Source organism: Anguilla anguilla, chromosome 7 (genome assembly GCF_013347855.1).
Source record: "Anguilla anguilla isolate fAngAng1 chromosome 7, fAngAng1.pri, whole genome shotgun sequence".
Classification (NCBI taxonomy): Eukaryota; Metazoa; Chordata; class Actinopteri; order Anguilliformes; family Anguillidae; genus Anguilla; species Anguilla anguilla.
The window spans coordinates 38710407-38729501 of record NC_049207.1 but is presented as its reverse complement, the minus strand read 5'-3'; the positions used below and the strand labels follow the sequence as shown (position 1 = coordinate 38729501).

The following is a 19095-nucleotide window of genomic DNA, read 5'->3' as shown; positions in this document are numbered from 1 at the left end:
GCTCTGGATAAGAGCGTCTGCCAAATGCCTGTAATGTAATGTAATGTAAGGTATGATCTTGATTTATATATGAATAGTACAGAAAGCTGAAGACTACTGGTGTAACTGCAGCATAAGTGGTAGCCAAAAACCACCCAGTGTCAATGACCCATTTCACATTCCACGCATTGTCACAGACTGTTGCAGACAAAACAAAAAAAAAAGAGAATACTACTGCACTCAAGAGGAGCGATTTGAAACAAACGGTCTGATCGAACACTTGGGCCAAATCATGCACATCTGACGGCATTTCTACACAGCGTGTCTCATCCTTGCTGACGGGTGGGAATTCTGACAGGACTCCCCACACTGTAAGATGACCTTGCCAGGAACATGCAAGGCCACACTGCAGAACATGCATATCCTACATCACTACGGTTATGCATTCGTTCAGTGGACACCGTCAAACAGAGCCTCACAGATCAGTGCTTTTGTATATTACCCATTTAGGCTGTAGTATGATGATCAAGCTTAAAGCAGAAGTGCCAGACGTGCTATTGAAAACTGCCACTAGTGGGAAGTTTTAGACTTGTTTTTCAGGAATTAATGTAACGGCAGTAAACCTATAAAACAACACAAAACAAACTTGAATTAATCAGTTAAAATATTTGGTTTCAGGACAACAGCTGCAAGGAGGGTCCTTTAAACAAGGAAAACATTTTAAATGCCCTTTGGATGGGTAAGAAGGATAGGCTACTCCAGTCACTATGAATCCTTAAACAGATACCCCAACCCCAACCCACCTCCCCACCACACAAACACACGCACACAATACACACACAACAACAACCTCTGAGACCTTAAAACAAATGCCTATTATTGCAGGCAGCTCATATCGATGTCTGCTAATTTCTGAAAACACGCCCCCCCTCCCTCCCCGCTTGGCTTGGAAGCTGCATTGAGCACTTTTGTCGTCTGCTTGTAAAGAACAGTCCATCTGCTGCAGCTCCGAACACAATTCACATTGACAGGATTTATAATGACAGCCGAGAACACACCTCCAAGGGTTCCGAGCACTGCTTCCATCTACAGCTACTGCGGCAGAGGAACCACACACGTTACAAACTTACAAAAGGTACAGTTTCATAAATACATCACATTGGTGATAACTGATAAGTAGTCTTCTCTGGATGCGTCCCACCTGTTCTATAAAATGTACTTTATAATTTCTCGTTCCGCTTCCTGCAAAGAAACTGCCATTGAACAGACTTAGACCATGTTCGCGCAGCCTGACCACAAAAGGTCAAAAGGACCAGGCGGATGATGACCCAACCTTGTGCCGAACCTTCACTAGGGGTTGGCAACAGTGCAAAAGATCTAAAATGGCACAGCTTGACTCCAGAAGGGCTACATTTTCACGTTTGTCGGCTCTTTCTATAGCACAGGCACTCAAAACTGGAGAGCGAGGCAGAGGTATGACTCTTTTGGTCAAGGTGATGCTTGGATGAACGCGGATAAATAAAGAGCCTAAGCTTGAAGGTGATGCAGCCATTCGGGCCCAGGTCTTCAGACAAAATACCCATCGGCCTCAGACACGACAACCAAACCAGAGTCTCCTTCACTCGTATAGAAACCACATGTAAACATTGACGCTCCTCCACCATAATGTGCATCATTTGTTCATGTAATCCACTCAGTCCTGGGGATCTCTGTCTGTTGTTGGTTTTTGTTACAGCCAATCTCTGGCTAAATTATTATTGTTGACCAAATGTGTTTAAGTTCTTTCATAATTTGTTCCTTAAACTTAACACAATGCCGGTTCTTTGAAATATTATCTACCAAATGGTTCATTCTAGTGGGCAGGCATCCACATTTTTACAATCACGAGCCTATCGATTCACCTCAGTCTTTAATTTGATAATTAAAAATGTTTTACCTATTTTATGCAATTGTTTGCAATATAGCACAATAAGCATAATGTGAATAGCTATTTTTGATGAAGTGGCTTAAGATCGTAACTAATCCCTCAACATGTGAAAAGCATCGAATTAAGAAAAATGAACAGCTTGTTAAAATTCTGCGTTTGCAATAGTGGTTGGAATAAAAACCAGTTTACACAGGGCTCTAAAACCAAGTTTGAAAACCACTGATGTAATCTACATACCAGTAAATTATTAAAACTGCAGACCAAAAGAACACCACACACAATCCCTGCCACAATTTCGCTTTCACTGCAACTCAGCATCAGCTGGTCTGCGTTTTTACACTGTGTGAGCTCATGCAGCCAACACCAAATTCTGCGCAACAACTTCACGGCCAGCTTCCAAACAATAGATGACTGCCATTTGAGAGGTATAAACAACTTGCAGGATACACTGACCAGAAGCAAAATAATGAAAGCAAAACGTTTTTTAAAAATAATTCTGGATAGACCAGAATCCCTATAGGCCTATCATTGATAGAGGGTCCAGGGGAAATTCGCTGTATTATAACGGAAATCAAATGTCATTTAAGCCAGGACAGATACCGAGGACAAGGTCAAATTCGGGCATCCAGCTGATCGGACGACAATATTGCCTTCACTATTGAGCACAAAAGAGATCAGCATACGCACTGTCGCCAGCTAAGAACTGTGAGAAACTTGCTAATCCTCAGGACCACGAGAGCAAACAACCTTTCCAGTGACGGCGTAACATTAACGGCTTAAAGTTAACCCGTTTAAACCAGAGATCATTGTGGTTTCCAATAGTCCCACAGGCAATGAAGCAAAGTCTGTCATGTAGGCAACGTGCATTTGGAGTTATGTTACTGGCACGAGACAAAACAATCCAGAGGGCTGATACTCTACGCAATCGACCAGTACTACATAAACACATAGACTAGTCCCTCAAAATCCCTACCTTGACTCTCAACGGCAATTTAAATAACTTGAGGGAAATGCATTGCTAGTAAAACACACTAGACAGCTATTTGTTGAGAACTGTCAACATGAGTAGAGCTCCAACGCACCCTAACCATTTTCATCTCAAATTATTTGTATGAACGTACAAGTAAAAAAATTAAATTAAAATAAAAACATGAATTCGAGCAACTCTGTTCTTCTATAGAATGCACAGGTTATACATAAAACAGATATAAGTTACATGTTCCTTTCGCTTTCAAAACAAAATTCATCAACCGAGGTAAGAGTAATTGTTGGCCAGCTTGCTACGGGGAAAAATCTAAAGAATCAAAACACATCATCATCCGTTATACTGTATCTCACCTTCACAAAGGAAGCCAACCAGTCCCCATATGAAATCGCTACAGTGGTGGCAGAATGTCGGTTTGGTTAGAGTCACTTTCCTGAAGCAGTGTCCAGGAGCCCCGACTTGGTACTTGGTTCTAGAACCCGGGGATTGCTGTGCCTTCTTCCGCCCAGAGAGAGGGCTAGCGCCGGGACTGTCTGAGCTGGAGTTCCCATGTTTAATTCGACCGCTGTCTGCCATGCCACAACGATTACTGCTGTAGAACGTTTTTTTATACTTTGCTTTTTACAGTAAACGTGAAAAGATAATCCCAATATCTATATCGAATCTGTAATCGTTCTCATCACCGCTTCTTTGCTTTCCGCCAGAGTCATCGTGACTGTACTGAGAATGTGAATCGTGAACGTGAACTGCTCGCTAGCTGGCTAGGTTACCCCCGAAACGAGTCTTCAACATCCAGTCACGTACGCTATTTACAGTGTACCATAAAATTATCACACGATTTGGGCTGAAATGATAGACTATACAGACATACTCTACTAATGAAACATGTCTGAACTATGGATTCCGAGATTTAGTTTAACTATCAGCAACAATTTCCTTGTTTGCGACGGTGAGATGAGTTGCACAGTAAAACATTGTTGCGGGCTACTAGCTAACAAGTAGTTTATTGCAACTTGTTCGTAAGCAAATTCCGAAAAGGGCTAACTTTTAGAATGAAAAATATCGATATATTCATATTAATCAATGCAGGCGATTGCTAGGAAAGTAGATGAGGCATGGCTACTTTTAAGACTCCTCGGTTGGCTAATAACATTGCTGAAAGGGAAACCGGTATTCAACTGGTTGCTAGCTTTTTTAAAAAGCTAACAAAGATGTCAATTGAAATTCAAGTAAATATTTTACGTTACGCCAAGAATTCGAGAACATAGTTAGCTAGGTAGAACAGGCTGGCCCGACATTCACACAATCTGTAAGCTAGCTCGCGACAACACAGCTAATTTAGCTCTGCAATCAAATTTGGTCAACCGCATTAGTTAAGGAAATGGGTAGCTGTCCAACTAGTAATAGCAAGAAAATTATATAAATATATTCCATTGAGGGAGACACCGAGTCTACACAATTGCATTCTGCCCGTTTTAATTTTCTTTTCATATATCGGAGTTATAAAAGAACACAACTTCCGCCTCCAGCCTTTTTCAGCTGCTTTCCTCGACTCGTGCCTTGGTTTACAGCCGCTGTGTTCTCCCTGTTGCGACGTGTATGCGCGCGCCAACGAGCTAACATTTTACTACATTCTGTACACGTCTCGAGATAGTTTTTCACTGCGGAATGGATTTGCGTTTTGACGCCGATACCTGCTGTTCGTTCTGTGCGGCCGCCCTCCCTGGACCTGCGTAAGACAAGCAGATGCAGGGATTCCAGCTCAGCACACGCACACTTCGCAATTCGGTAGTCAAACAGCGTTCGAACACCTACTGGCGCCCTCAACCTTGTGGATGGGATTTAAAAAGACAGGGTCATTAGTATAGTTCTATCTCACCGTAAAACCTTCCTTGGATTAGGTATGCAAAGTAAGGAAACCGTTTTAAATCAAACCGCCTGATACAGGAAGGGAGTGGAGAACTAGAATTCGTGGCTTGAGGCTGCATTTTGCAAAGCTTTATTTAAATGGAGGTACTGATAACTCTATTCAAATGTTCTTATTTTATTTTTTTTTAAATTGTGGATGGTATTACATTAGTGTAGACAGAAGATTCTTCCTGACATTGAAACCCAGGAATTAACGTTGAAAGCAGTGGTACCGTCGGTATGAAGCGCTGTAGGCCTACATGAAAGCAAAAAACAATAATGTTTATTTACGAACATTGAAACAAGTAGATAATCGTATAGTGTATAAAAATAACACATTTTGAGAGAGCATGTTTTTAGACCGAGGGAGTATTTTATACATTTCGAGGCATTCTTTTTTGGGGGGTCGGGGGCGTTTGTAAGGAAACGTAGGTAATAGGTTTGACTCTTTGGCCCAAAGTTTGGACTGTTTTTGTCTGAAAGGAATTTGCTTGAGTTTAAGTCTAAAAATAGCAGTGTTTCCGCATTCTGGGATGGGTCAGTAAAGGTGTCATCGTTGCCAGAGATAATTGCATCTGTGTAAACAATGTGCACAATAATACAAATGTGTAGGCTCACCATAGTCAAACCACAATGCAACAGATTGTGCTCCACCCAAAGCAAAGACAGACAGTTTGTGATACCCATACCTTTCCCAGACACTGTATATTCGTTTAAAAATTCTCATCTGCTCTCTGCAATGTCCTGGGAGTTGTGGTCAGAGGGAGAAAAGTTTGTCATTACATTAAAGGGATAGTTCACTCTGGGGTTTCAACATTTGTGGTCTGATGCTAACAAACTGCACTTAAGTTAACTCCACAGCAGCTTGTAGTGACATCATGCTAATTATAAGGGTACATGCCTGTATATTACCCCATTATTCTTATCTGCATTTGAGGGCCTTATTTCCACCTGTTAAGTATCGAGGTGGGGCCACATTTTCTCAGCATAGCCATGTTGCAGGACAACTGGCTATTTCAATTTAATTTATTAGAGAAGGAATGCACTGTTGTCTTTATTGTTGTAGGACTTCTACCAATAAACAGAAACAATGTAATAGAAAATATTAATTAGATGGTAAATATTTATATCACAAAGCCACGCGTCTATATGAACTGCAGTCCTTTGCATTTAGTTTTTTTTTCTTTATGTACTTCATCAGTATTCTCGTCATCTGAATAATAGATAAGGTATAATGGGTGCCTACTGAGCAAATATTTTTCCCCTGTTCCTGTTCTAGAGAACATTGTCGTCTTGTTCAGGCACCCCCTAGTGGCTATCTCTGTAGCTGGATCGCAACACAACATAACAAACTATCTTAAGTGTAGTGTATGAAACTGAATGCTTAATTTGTCCCAGTCAGTGCTTTGAAGTACATAACTGTGATGTCATGACCTTAACATTTGCATGTTTCAAATCTCCCTACTTTTAATTTGTAAATCCACTTAAACTGATAAGTACTAAAAACATGGACTACCAGGGATTAAGTTTTTTTTTGTTTTAATTTTCGATATCATTCTGCTTTTTTCCCAAAAACTTGGGGTTGAATTTCTATGTTATACATAATAGCGTTAACAGTGTACATCTATTTATCACATATTTAAGATATTAACTGAATTCTGCACGTTTCCTTATAAAAATGACCTAATATTTAGAAATAGAACAGTGCATAGATATAAACGCACTGTTCACAGTATATATAGACATTTCACTACAACAGAAAATAATGCATTGAAAGTCAATAGGGAACCAATGCAAAAGAAAGCGAACTTATAATATTAAACACATTACATACACAATAGTATATATATATATATATATATATATATATATCATTATTTCATTTCATTTTGGTCGGCAAATTATTACATTCGATGAATGAAACAGTGGCTTTCTGAAGACAATTATCCAGAGAGTCGAGTGTCTCAATGCGAGGGAAAAATCATTGGTTTTCATTGATCTTGCAACAAACCGAAAGCAATTGCAAAGTATATAGGCTTAATTTTTTTTTTTTTTACAATAAAGCAGCACATTACTGAACAATGCATGTAATTGTCCAAGAAATTAGTAGTCATTTTCAAACTTTGCAAAGAACTGTGCGATTAGCAGTGTTTAACTAAAAAAATAAAAAGGACCACAGATGGCCCAATATTATTTCCAAAAGTAAAGCTGATGTGTGTTTTTTTTTTTTTTTTAAATCTTATTTTGAATTTTCATTAAAAAGTTGGGACACTCATGATATGTGCTGGAGTCTGAGGGTGTAAAGTAAAAATAAATAACTATCATAGAGTACATTTTAAAACATGCATTTATATAGACATATCTTTTTAAAAATCTTTGTGTTGTTCTTCAAGGTCCCCACATAAAAACATAAATAAAAAATTAAAATATCCACGTTGTCATTTTCCTTCCTCATTCACAGTCAGGATGCACATGACAGTGTAGTGGAGAAATTGGCTGATTGAATTTGTCTGTATTTATCTCGGCCAATAACATGAGAGGCAAATGCCACTTTAAGAAGCTTCTCGTTGCCATATGCCACCTCTAATGCAGTATCCAATTTAATTGCTAAGAAACCCACTGCAACCTTCAAACCAGACCACAATATGATAAAATGCTGAAACAAGCTTTTAAATGACAACTGAAGAGGGATTTTTTCTATATTCGCACAATTTAAGGCGATACAACATTTCCTGCTACAATACTTTTAGTGTGATTGTCGCTGTTCTTTGCAAATGACAAGTGCTGACAAATGATGTACTAGGGATGTATATCCGAATACTGTATTCGGGAAAGCACGAATAATGCGATGGAAACAGATATTTCTTATACTCGAAATTGCTCGTTATTATTCGGATTCGGGAAAGAAAAAAAAAGTCAGCTCAATGTCGAGTTCTCACAGCCTCTATCTAACGTTACACGGGCAGAGAGAGAGAGAGAGAGAGAGAGGGGGGGGGGGGGGGGGGGGGGGGGCAGGCAGGTACCAGTTACACACACCAATAAACTTTCAGCCACTGCGCTGCAAAACGTTTCATAAATAAGTTCTATGCGTCAGCCATCACTAACTAGTCGTTTCATTTACTACACATTATTGGAAAGTGATCGATATATTCTGTAGTCGCCCCACCGAGTCAGCGCACAGCAGGCAGCAGGCTGAGCATCGCATCGAGGAGGAGGTGCGGGAGCTAGCGAGACACAAGCCTGGTGTGGCAGCTGGATTTCTTTCAAACCCCCGCAACCTATACATCAAAATCAAGCTTAGAACCTGTAGTTTTTAGCTGTATATGTTAATTTCTGTCGAAATATTGAAAAAACCGACGTGTATTTCAGTCAATATTCATCCGTTTAAGATGTAACATGCTGTATGTATCAGTCATAGGTCTTGGCTATAATGAACACGAAATCCATTCATGGTAACAGACTTTGCCACCAAGGGAACATATGAGGACATCAGATGGTTTGCAGTCTATCCAAACTTATTTCAGTAGAGGAAATAAATAAAACAGGCAAAAAAAAGTTAATGTAGGCTATTACTGTTATATACTGTTGTCAAGTAGTAATTCACGTTTCCCTAGCGAACTTCAGTAACGTTAACACATCAAGAAACGCGAACGCAGCATCATTGAAATTTAAGATTATTCCCTTCAACTGAAGGATATGTTTCTATATATCTTTAATGTAAGTAGTTTCTATTTCCAATGCAAAACAGAATCTTTCGATTTATAAAACATTTTTTTCTGTTTCTGATTGTTCAATGTACCCCAGTTAAAGGGGGGGGGGGGTGCTGGGGTTCATACAGTTCATAAAACTTAGTTTAGTTAAAAATTTTAAAAAAAGAGAGAGCGCGATTAAAAGTACAGTATGAGGATGTGGAAATATATTTCATAATTAATTATATGCCATTGCATTGCCAATGAATATTAGGTTAGAAAATGCAACATCTGCCTGATTTAACGTGACTTCCGGTATAAACCACGCCCACGCCTTCTATCCGAATACAGATAAACAGATACAGATAATTTTGTTGGTTGATCAGATACAGATTATGACGTCTCTGCACACCCCTATGATGTACACTACATTCCCAATAGCATGTGAACACCCCTTCTAATCAGTCTTTTCGGCTATTGCAGCCACACCCATTTGTGCATAGAATTGAGCATACAGCCATGCAATCTCAATTGACAAATATTGGCAATATAGAATGGGTCGTACTGAAGAGCTCAGTGACTTTCAACGTGAAACTGTCATAGGATGCCACCATTCTAACAAGTCAGTTTGTCAAATTTCTGCCCTGCTAGAGCTGCCCCAGTCAACTGTAAGTGCTATTATTGTGAATTGGAAATGTATAACAGCTCAGCTGCAAAGCGGTAGGCCACACAAGCTCACAGAACGGGAACGAGTGCTGAAGCGTGTAGCGCATAAAAATCATGTCCATGATTGCAACACTCACTACAGTTCAAAACTACCTCTGGAAACAACGTCAGCACCAGAACTGTTCATCAATGGTTTTCCATGGCTGAGCAGCTGTACACAAGCCTACGATCACCATTTGCAATGGCAAACGTCGGCTGGAGTGATGTAAAGCACACCACTACTGGACTCTGGAGCAGTCTAAATGTGTTCTCTGGAATGAAGAATTACAGTTCACTATCTGGCAGTCTGACAGACGAATCTGGGTTTGGCGGAATGGATAGTACCAACTGTACTGGCCCAAATAGTGCCAACTGTAAAGTTTGGTGGAGGAGGAATAATGGTCTGGGGCTGTTTCTCATGGTTTGGGCTAGGCCCCTTAGTTCCAGTGAAGGGAAATCTTAATGCTATAGCATACAATGACATTCTGAAGAATTGTGTACTTCCAGCTTTGTGGCAACAGTTTGGGGAAGGCCCTTTCCTGTTTCATCATGACAATTTCTTTATGGACCTTGCTTTGTACATAAGGACAATGTCCTCATTTACAAAGCAAGGTCCATAAAGAAATGGCTTGCTGAATTTCGTGGGGAAGGAATTGACTGGACAGAGCCCTGTCCTCTACCCGATAAAACACCTTTGTGATGAATTGGAATGCCTGATGCGAGCCTGGCCTTACACTCAACATCAGTGCCAAACCTCAGTAATGCTCTTGTGGCTGAATGGAAGCAAATCCCCCACCCATGTTCCAAAATCTACTGCAAAGCCAGAACAGTGGAGACTGTTAGAGCAGCACAGGGGGTTCAACTCCATATTAACACCCATGGTTTTATAATGAGATGTGCAAGAAGTACAAATGGGTGTGACATCTGGGTGTCCTCCTGCTTTTGGAAATGTAGTGTATCTATCAGCGAGAAGTTAAAATTGTTTCTGGACAAATGGACTGCTGTAAAATGAGATGGTCAATAAGATCAGAATAAAGGATGCTAAGAGTTCTCCTGCGGAGAAAACTCTAAACCAGAGAAAGTCCTTGACACCCCAAGCATTTATAAATCGATCTTAAAGTCATGAAATTGAGATGTACAACAAAACCCCAACAATTTCCCAGTGTTTAACGTGTTCAGTGTAAAAATTTCCTGAAGGAGAATTACGAATAACAGGGTGTCAAAAAAAAAAAAAACCCTAAGACATATGCAGGCTTAATTCCCATGTTACGAAAGCTGTGACAAGATTTCTTAAAATGGGAATTAAGGCGATCAGCAGCCTTGTCATCTTCTTTGAGCCGTTTGAATTGATCAACACGGCTAATATTTGGAACTTTAGGTGTCAGGGAATTAACAGGGGGGCAAAACATGTAACTTACAGCACTGCTCAAGCCTGGAGCTTTGGAATGGCCTTAAACCAGAATAGGTAGAATGCTACCACTTTGCTAATCAAATGCACAATGCAAACTTGCTATTGAACCAACAGCACTTGTGTACTTCCAATCAAATCAACATGCTCAACCCACCCTCCACCAATCATTACAACATTCACACACTCCCATCCAAACAGCTCAGCTCTCACCCATTCACAACCATAGAGCTCAACACTCACCCAATCCCAATCATGCAGCTCAACTCTCGCCCACTCTCAACCAATCACTGCAACACTCACCCACTCCCAACCATACGGCTCAAGACTCACCCACGCACAACTGTACAGCTCAACATACACACTCACAACCATGCAGCTCAACAGCCACCCACTCCAAACCATACAGTATCGCACACACAGGCTAACTAATCAAACGGCATATGGCAGACTGTACATTGTAATCTGCCTTTCATACCGCAAGCCTTTTAGGCCAAATCATTTCCATAACCCCATTCTCACAGTCCACCAGATTAAAACCACATTTTTTTTTTTTTATTATTTTAAATTCCATTTTGTTCCTGCCCCTTGTCATGCAGGACAGGAGCTGCAACAACAACTGTCTTTCCAAAATGCCTTGTGTTTTGCTGATCAAGCTTCCACATTCATAATTTTCAACAGAGGTCAAATTGGGGAAAAGAAAATAACAGTAATGTTCCAAAATAAAAAAGAAAAAGAAAAACTGCATTCACATGTAGTGCACTGGCTTTAAAAATCAGAATACAAGCACTGTTTAGCCAACTATGTTGGAACCCATCCTAAGTGCCCTTTCACCATCTAGTGGTAAATTAAGGTACCGTCATGACACTACCATTTCCAGGGTGCATAGTTGCACTCATAACCACAGAATTACTTATTGGCACATAGAACTTAGGTACATATACCCAGTAACCAGGTATCATCCCAGAAAATTGAGATCACAGCTGCTAAAATCAACATGGGGATGTAATCTCATGCGTACGCTGAAGGTGTTTGTAGCTCCAAAAGAAAGTACCCACTGTGTACTGTGTTCTGTATTCAAGGTCAGGTGCTACGCTGACCTCACGACACTTTGTTGGTTTGAATGTGAATAAAGGGACGACCTGACAAACAAATTTAAAAACATATTAAAACTCATAACGAATGAGAAGAAAGCAAGTTTAAAGACTGAGGCTTTGAACATGTCAACAACTAGCCTACATGTCCTTTACAAGAACATACTTAAAACTTGGGGGTCAATGTGTTACAAAAGCAAATGAAAAACTAGGCCATTGCGCTACATTTTGGAAACAGTGAAACCACATTGTAGTGTCTGAAGCACAACAATATGAATAATAAAATCCATAATAAAATATTTACAAATAGGCTCCAGGGTTTAAATAATCAACTTTTTAAACAACTGTTAGGTGAAGACGAATATAAACTAAAACGGAAAACAAGGACAGAAAATTAAGCGGCAGAAGGACACAGAAGGAAATTTATTAATTAATAATCAATTAAGTATCTTAACTGTTGCAATATCAGCAGCAGTAGCACCAGTGGGATTGGAGTGAGGGACGCTGAGGCACAGGATAGCCAGTGCACTCTATAAGCGGCTAATGGTCAAGGACCCACTTCCTGTTTCCTGCAGTGAGGACGCACGCGAGCAAAGTGAACGCAAGGGGCTTCTCTCTGCTGTCAGAACAAGGCAGGACTGCAAAGTGTGATTTAGAATTTTTTCTCAACGGTCCTGTGGCCTGAGTAAAGTGCAGAAGAAACGTCGAGACCACCTCCGAATAGGACTTTCCGACATTTCGACCTTTCAGCCACGTGGGAGTTCTTTTTCCTCGGGAGTACCGCAGGACGCACAAAAAGAACACAGTTCAAACGAAGGAAACGATTCGAACGAACGAACAAAACGGTTCAAACGAGAGACAGTTAGCATTAACGTGCAACGGCAACGGCGCTAATAAAAATAGACTGGCTGTTTGCATTTCCCATCGTTTAATAAAGTACGTACAATAATAAAGTATAGGCACCTGAGCCGGTCTCTCTCACCCAACCCATCTCCCATTTACAGTATACTGCAGTCGCCATAAGGTTATATCGACGATTCGGGCATTTCTCGTTTCAGTTCCCCCATGCGAAACTCTGAATTTTAGACCCAGGATTCTTCAGGTCTGATATGGCATAGCTCCTTCTGGAACATTAGCTTAATGACATCGTCAAGTTCCCCAGTGAATGAGGAAAGTGTCCTTCACGTTTAAGTTGCCACGGGGAATTACCAGATTGTATCGCTGCGCGACGGGGCTGAGTGTCAGTGAGGGCCTTCCAAGAACAGAGTGCACTGTAGCTTCAGTGGGCATCCAGCAGAGCTCCATACTCAACGAGTCCACAGTCAAACCCCACACAAAGCTTTCATTGGCCTCCATAGTTCTGTCCATGTCGCACGGCAGGGGCTACAGCTAAGGTTAGCATCCAGTAGTCACCCTACCGGGGGTTTGCTCTCATTAGCCAGTGGTTTTGTGCCTCCACCCATGACAGAGAGAGGAGACACATGGACGCCAGATCGCAATACCGGACCCCCTCCCTCCTGAGACGCGAGGCTCCCAAAAGGGGCTGCTCGGCCCTAGTTCCGAACGACCACGATCTAGCACTCAAAAAAAATAAGAAAAATAAAACCCACAATCTTTTTCAAGCCCTGTTCAAATTATTGATGCATTCGGAGTTGGAGAGGACAGTTGAGTCGATTCAGCAAGGACACGGAGCAACCCTCCAGCAATGTCAGCGTCCATTCTGGGTGGGGCCGCCCCCTCCCGGCACCACCCCGCCCCCCCCCCCCCCCCCCAAGGTCTAGAACTTGGGCTGGTAGAGAGAGACTCGTCCGCTGAGGCAGCCGGACGCCAGCTGGCAGTGGGTGGGGGAGAACTTGGTGGTGAGCACCACGTCGCTGTGGGAGTAGATGGAGCGCACCTCCCGGAGCGACGTGGGCAGCGAGTCGCTCGGCAGGCAGTCGGTCAGCTCGCCGCAGCTCCCGTCGAAGGCCAGCAGGCGCACGCCGTAGCCGTACGGCGAGCAGATGAGCCGCCCGTCGGGGCTGAAGCACAGCTCCTTGATGTAGCCCCGCCCCACGTTGGCCTCCTCGATGTAGTGCGTGAGCCGGAGGGAGCGGCGGGGCGAGGTCGCGGCGGCCCGCGGAGGGGGGGCGCCCTCCTGGAACTCGTACACGCAGGTCCACTGCACAACAGAGGCCAGGGAAAGGGACTGTGAGATGGGAGGAGCTAATCCAAGTGGCCTATCGGGGCTTGCATTTCTAGGCTACATACAAAAATGTATTTGTAAATAAATGGGCCTTTGAACAGCAACATTTACGCATATGCAGACACAAATAATACATATCACTGCGAGCCATTCATTTCTTCTGGAGTCGAATGATATGTAGTATCTGCCTGTCAATTTCTATTGCAATTGGACATTTGGCTCACATTCCTACAACCTTTATCCTCATATTACAGTGTAATATGACGAATTTCAGCAAGACAATACGACAGTGTAGTTTAAGGTTACACAACTAAACCAACAGACTGCCAGCAGCATTTCTGAACTCTATGAGGGCAACAGAAGCTAAAGAGAAAGAGAGAATCTGACAGACTTGGCTGGGAAGAGATACTGGCCTCCAGTTTTCATGACTAGGTCCCCCACAGCAGAAACACTTAGACTCATCTATTCTACCACTTGGCTTGCTAAGCAGGGAAAGAGAGAGGGTGAGGTGTGTGTGGCTGCTCACCTCCTGGTCATCGGCGTTGCTGGAGCAGCGGAGGAGGGTGGCCCAGCCTTTTGGGTGCAGCTGCAGGGAGGTGATGCAGTTACCCCGGTCTCGCTCTCCCGGGATCTCGGGCGTCAGGACCTCCAGGCTGTTCCTGGGGGGAGCGCCTGCCGTCGGGACACAAGCTCATCAAAGACCGCATTAAAACTCATCAAAACTGTTAAACTCAAAAAACCAGCCTTTCAATTCCAGCTGCTTGGGCTGCAACCTTTAACATAAGGAACAATATGTAACGAGAAGCCATGACACAAACCCACACGGTATGCTTATAACAGTCCTTTCTTTACAATAAACAAAATGCTTTAGGGCAAAAAAAAAATTGCCATTTTCCTGGCAGGTCGGCACAGTAATTTGCACTTGCTGGCTGTTAATTGTTTGACACTTGAAACATATTCTCCCTTCAACTGTATTTCCACGCATAAACCCTTGACCAAGGTGCATAACTTGAATTGCTTCTGTATATTCAGTTCAATAAATGAATACTGGGCAAAACTGCAAGAAGCCATGGAAGTCTCTCAAGGTAATAGTGTCTGCTAAATCCCTGTAAAGTAATGTGATACAGCGCTACAGGAATCTGGTGCTGCAAAACTGGAACTGAATGTCCCTGCCTTTGAAAATGGGCAGCAGAGGGTAAAACACGGCACCCTTTCAGCGATTTGCGTACACACAGCGCTTATTCGGATATCCTAATTATGCAATTCAAAAGGGGTACAACAATGGTCTCCACCCCTCCGAAACTTCTCACAAAAAAAAGACCTTGAGCTCCGCCCCTCTTGGGCCAGGGAACGTGCACCTCACCTTCCCTCGGCGAGGACTGGGCGGAGCCCTTGCTGGGGTCGTTGCCGCGGCGGGGGGCGCCCACCGTCCTGGAGCCGTCGGCGCCGAGGGTGGTCCGGCGCGCTCGGAGCGTGCGGTAGCTGCCCACCTCCAGGGACTGCGTCAGGTCCAGGTCGTGCAGGATGAGCAGGTACCCCGAGGAGGTGGAGATGAGCATCTTGGAGCAGTCGGGCGTCAGGCGCATCCTCATCAGGTAGCGCGTGTGGAAGAACTTCTTGTGCGGGCAGCCCTCCTCTGTGAACCTGCGGAACGGGGCTCATTTCAAACGCCAAGGGAACGGATGCAGCGATGATGTTATCACATCACTTGTATACAGGCCCAGCTAATCTGTTGACATCTAAAAGCAAAATGCGGCTTTAATGCGCTTTCTAGTTAAATGTTATGCTACGGTTATTGTATACAGGGGTTGATATAAGTTGTACGCATACATGGCAAAAAGATTAAAATGAGCAACAATCTTTTAGCCATGCATGCGTACTTGCGTACCACTTATGTGAATCCCTGATTATAATATTTTTTTTTTACAAAAGTATGTAAAACAAAATACAATTTTATACACACAAGGGCAAGTTTTTATTTATTTATTGTTTACATTAGCTTTAAATGCACGTAATCTGTTTTCACCAACTCAGACATATTCTTCACTGCATTCTCTAGCAAAAAGATTCCTCCAAAAGATGTTCCGGCAAGGCTCCGCCTCTCACCTGTTGGTGTCCCAGGTGATGACGTTTCCGTCGAAGCCAGAGGTGACGAGGAGGCGGGTGTTGGTGTCGTACTCGATATTCTTCACCCAGCTGGCATGCCCATGCAGGGAGCACACCTTGGAGTTCAAATTCCGAAGGTCCCACAATGCAATGGTGGTGTCATCCGAGCAGGTGGCAAATAGGCGGTTGTCCAGAAACCTTGGAGTGTTGTAGGCGCACGAGAAATGTATAAACATAGAGAAGGCAGGCCGGAGATTTAGAACACGACACAGGTACTAAATGTCAAATTTGGGATTCTCAGACACAACACGTAACAACATGGTATAATTAAAATCATTTCAGCTTCTGCCAATACCTCACTGAGCAATTTACCCACATTTCAGAATTGCATGTCTTCATGCATTTCCACAAATCAGTAAGCTGAGCAATTGTAAATTGCCCATAGGTAAGAGTGTGTAAGTGAATGGTGTGAGTGCCCTGTGATAGATTGGCACCATGTACAAGGTGTATTCCTGCCTCTCGCCCAATGCACACAGAGGTTCCAGCACCCCCAGAACCCTGCCCAGGATAAGTGGGTATAGATGGTGGAATAAGCGGAGCAATTATGATCTCTTTTTAATTGTTTTTGTAGTTAAGCATGCTGTCCACAGACCTTTTCATCAACAGATCATGAAACACGTGGACGCCAGACCATAGATTATGAGCAACAAATTGTCTTTTAAATTCCAAACCTATGGCATGCACACCACTTCTTCTGAAGGCTAGAACATCTCAAACACATGGATGTGCCAAGTGCATCCATGCACACAACTGTAGCACGCTATTCATACGGCGGAAGAAGACGACTGGCAGCGATTGGGAGGTCACCTGATGTTGTTGACGCAGTCCTCATGGGCCTCCACCAGGGTGCGGATGTGCCTGGAGGAGATGGGGTCGAAAAGCAGCACCTCGGTCTGCTCGCAGGCCACCGTCAGCACTGATCTGAGGTTCAGGAAGAGGAAAGGTTTGCGATTAGGCAGTGGGGAAACCATTGTGTCTTTTGATGTGAATTGCTTCACCCAACACAATAAAAAAAACAAAAAAATAGAAATTGTTTTGAAAAAAGGTGGGATGAGGCCACACCCCAAAATCTTCAGGCCTGAGTAGAACATCCCCAGCACTTCCCTGATCCCAATGCCCTGAGCAAGATGTCAAGTTCACTGGAAGCAGAAAATGACTTGCTGAATTGGATTGTGTGCATGTATCAAATTCAAAACAATCGTGCTCTTGAGACCAGTTTATTTGGGTACCTATTTATGGCAAGATATAAACCCTTTAGGGCTTGTATAAAGACAAAACACCCCACTTGCAAACATCAGCATTTACAGTGCCATTTAAGATTTAATCGACATTGCAATGGAAATTGAACAATAATTGTAAATTCATTTAAGTTTATAAATATCGATTTAAACAGTATAGTTGCACGAACCAATAACCAAGTTTGAATTCGTTACATTACACCACAGTCACTTAGCAGACGCTCCTATCCAGAGCGACGCACAGAAATGGAGAACATGAGTGTAACTTGGGAAACAAGAATGCAGTTTCACCAAGAAGGCCCAAGTGGCTATTAATAACAAATAAGTGTAATGTTAACCTAATAAACAACAATTTGTGTTGTAGCTAACACCAGACAAATAATCTATCTTTACACAGCTAACTATAACATTAAATCAAATGCTTTAACCAGGGCTTTCTCAGACAACAGGCTAGATATAGAAAATAAGCTGACATGTGAGATTCAATTATTCACTTATAAAACTGTAACTGACAAATTTCTGGGGCAGACATCTTTCATGCAACATCAGAATTCGTTAGCTTGCAACAAAGTTGACAACACAAAAAAACAGCAAGCTAGGCTAACTACCCAAGTGTTGGAACAGCAAAATATTCACATTTCATCAAAAGAACATCAAAGCAACAATGAGAAATGTAACTTAAATCAGGAGAAACGACTGCGTTTTGTTACATTGACTCGAATAATTTACTAGCTAGCTAAGATAGCCTATCTGAGATAGTTTTCATACCCATCAGGCGAGTATTCCAAATTGAACACGGCACCATGCGTTTTTGTGCTCAGATTCACCGAATCCGCGGGATTCATTGAGCGGTACATGCTCGTCATCGTCCTAAAATTGTCCCGGGCAGGATCTACAAAAAGTCCCCTTCCTAGCGTCCTTTGTCGCAGCCACCAGAACAGCCCATTCGACGAACATGCTGTACTGTGCACTGGCGCACTTGTGGACTGAAACCGAGGAGCGTCCTCCGTTGTCCCCGCCATCCCACTACTCCAACTGCGGGCAGATCCGCGATTGTGGCGCAGGGGCGGCGACCTCTCCCGGACCATCTCATCTTCTTCATCACGTTCCCCGGCTTCCTCTTCGGAAGTTCTACTGCTGGGCCTGTCCGAATGAGACTCGTTATCCGCTTCTTCACCCTCGCTGTGGTGATCAGAGCTCATCGTCGGGGTATCAGTTGAACGCGGCTCTTGTGGATCCATTTGCTCGCTTCTTCGGACGGAAGAGGCGTTGGGGTCCGTAACTTCTTTGTCCCTTTCCATCCTGGGCATCCTCCTTGGTTTACCCCAGACAAAAACACTTAAAACATTTCGTTTGCATAATGAAACCCCAAAAACAGCCTCGCCCTATACCAAGCAAAAGCTACCGCTGTTGTACTGAACTGAGAACAGCTGTCGGAGAAAAGACGAACAGGTAATTCTACTTCCGGAGGCCATCGGCTGTATTTTTTATTTCAAAATAAAACAATCTATAGATCACCTTAGCACAGACACAGCGCGTGGGGCTTATCTTTGCATAGCAGCTACATTCTTGTTAATGTGGCTACGTTGCAAGAACAGAAGTGGTAATTAAGAGATTTAAAAAAAGATATTAATAACTTTTATATGCATTCTGCTTGTTGGAATACCAGTTCTTATTACTGGTCTAAATAAATAGGTGAACACTAGCTTGAGCACCAAAATGTTTGTCCTCCTTCCATTCACAGAAACATTACATTACAGGCATTTGGCAGACACTCTTATCTAGAGCGACGTACAACAAAGTGTATAACC

General features: G+C 42.8%; 2 protein-coding genes across 3 annotated transcripts in view; both read right to left on the bottom strand.

The window, feature by feature from the left end:
- The window catches only part of LOC118231757 (diacylglycerol kinase theta), a 41824-nt gene extending 37093 nt beyond the window's left edge, over positions 1 to 4731 (bottom strand). Inside the window, exon 1 of one of the 2 annotated variants that reach the window (XM_035425940.1) lies at positions 3245 to 4731. In XM_035425940.1, coding sequence (XP_035281831.1) covers positions 3245 to 3467 — 223 coding nt within the window. In that variant the 5' untranslated portion in view covers positions 3468 to 4731. The remainder of the gene's footprint in view (positions 1 to 3244) is intronic. The other variant, XM_035425939.1, reaches the window with a different exon arrangement.
- A 6392-nt stretch (positions 4732 to 11123) lies between these two features.
- LOC118232354 (DDB1- and CUL4-associated factor 10-like) lies at positions 11124 to 18746 on the bottom strand. Its single transcript, XM_035427270.1, has 6 exons — positions 18053 to 18746; positions 16854 to 16967; positions 15987 to 16184; positions 15244 to 15524; positions 14407 to 14552; positions 11124 to 13856 (listed from the first exon to the last, which is right to left on the bottom strand). The coding sequence occupies exons 1-6, from the start codon at positions 18592 to 18594 to the stop codon at positions 13473 to 13475; spliced, it is 1665 nt and encodes a 554-aa protein (XP_035283161.1). The 5' UTR covers positions 18595 to 18746; the 3' UTR covers positions 11124 to 13472.
- Between the last annotated feature and the right edge of the window lie 349 nt (positions 18747 to 19095).

Excerpts from the sequence above, each read along its gene's own strand:
- LOC118232354 (XM_035427270.1), bottom strand. The coding sequence starts at position 18,594 with ATGCCCAGGATGGAAAGGGACAAAGAAGTTACGGACCCCAACGCCTCT. Across the intron at positions 16,968-18,052 it reads TTGGAATACTCGCCTGATGG|ATCAGTGCTGACGGTGGCCT; the intron begins GTATGAAAACTA and ends CCTGAACCTCAG. Across the intron at positions 16,185-16,853 it reads GACTGCGTCAACAACATCAG|GTTTCTGGACAACCGCCTAT; the intron begins GTGACCTCCCAA and ends CAACACTCCAAG.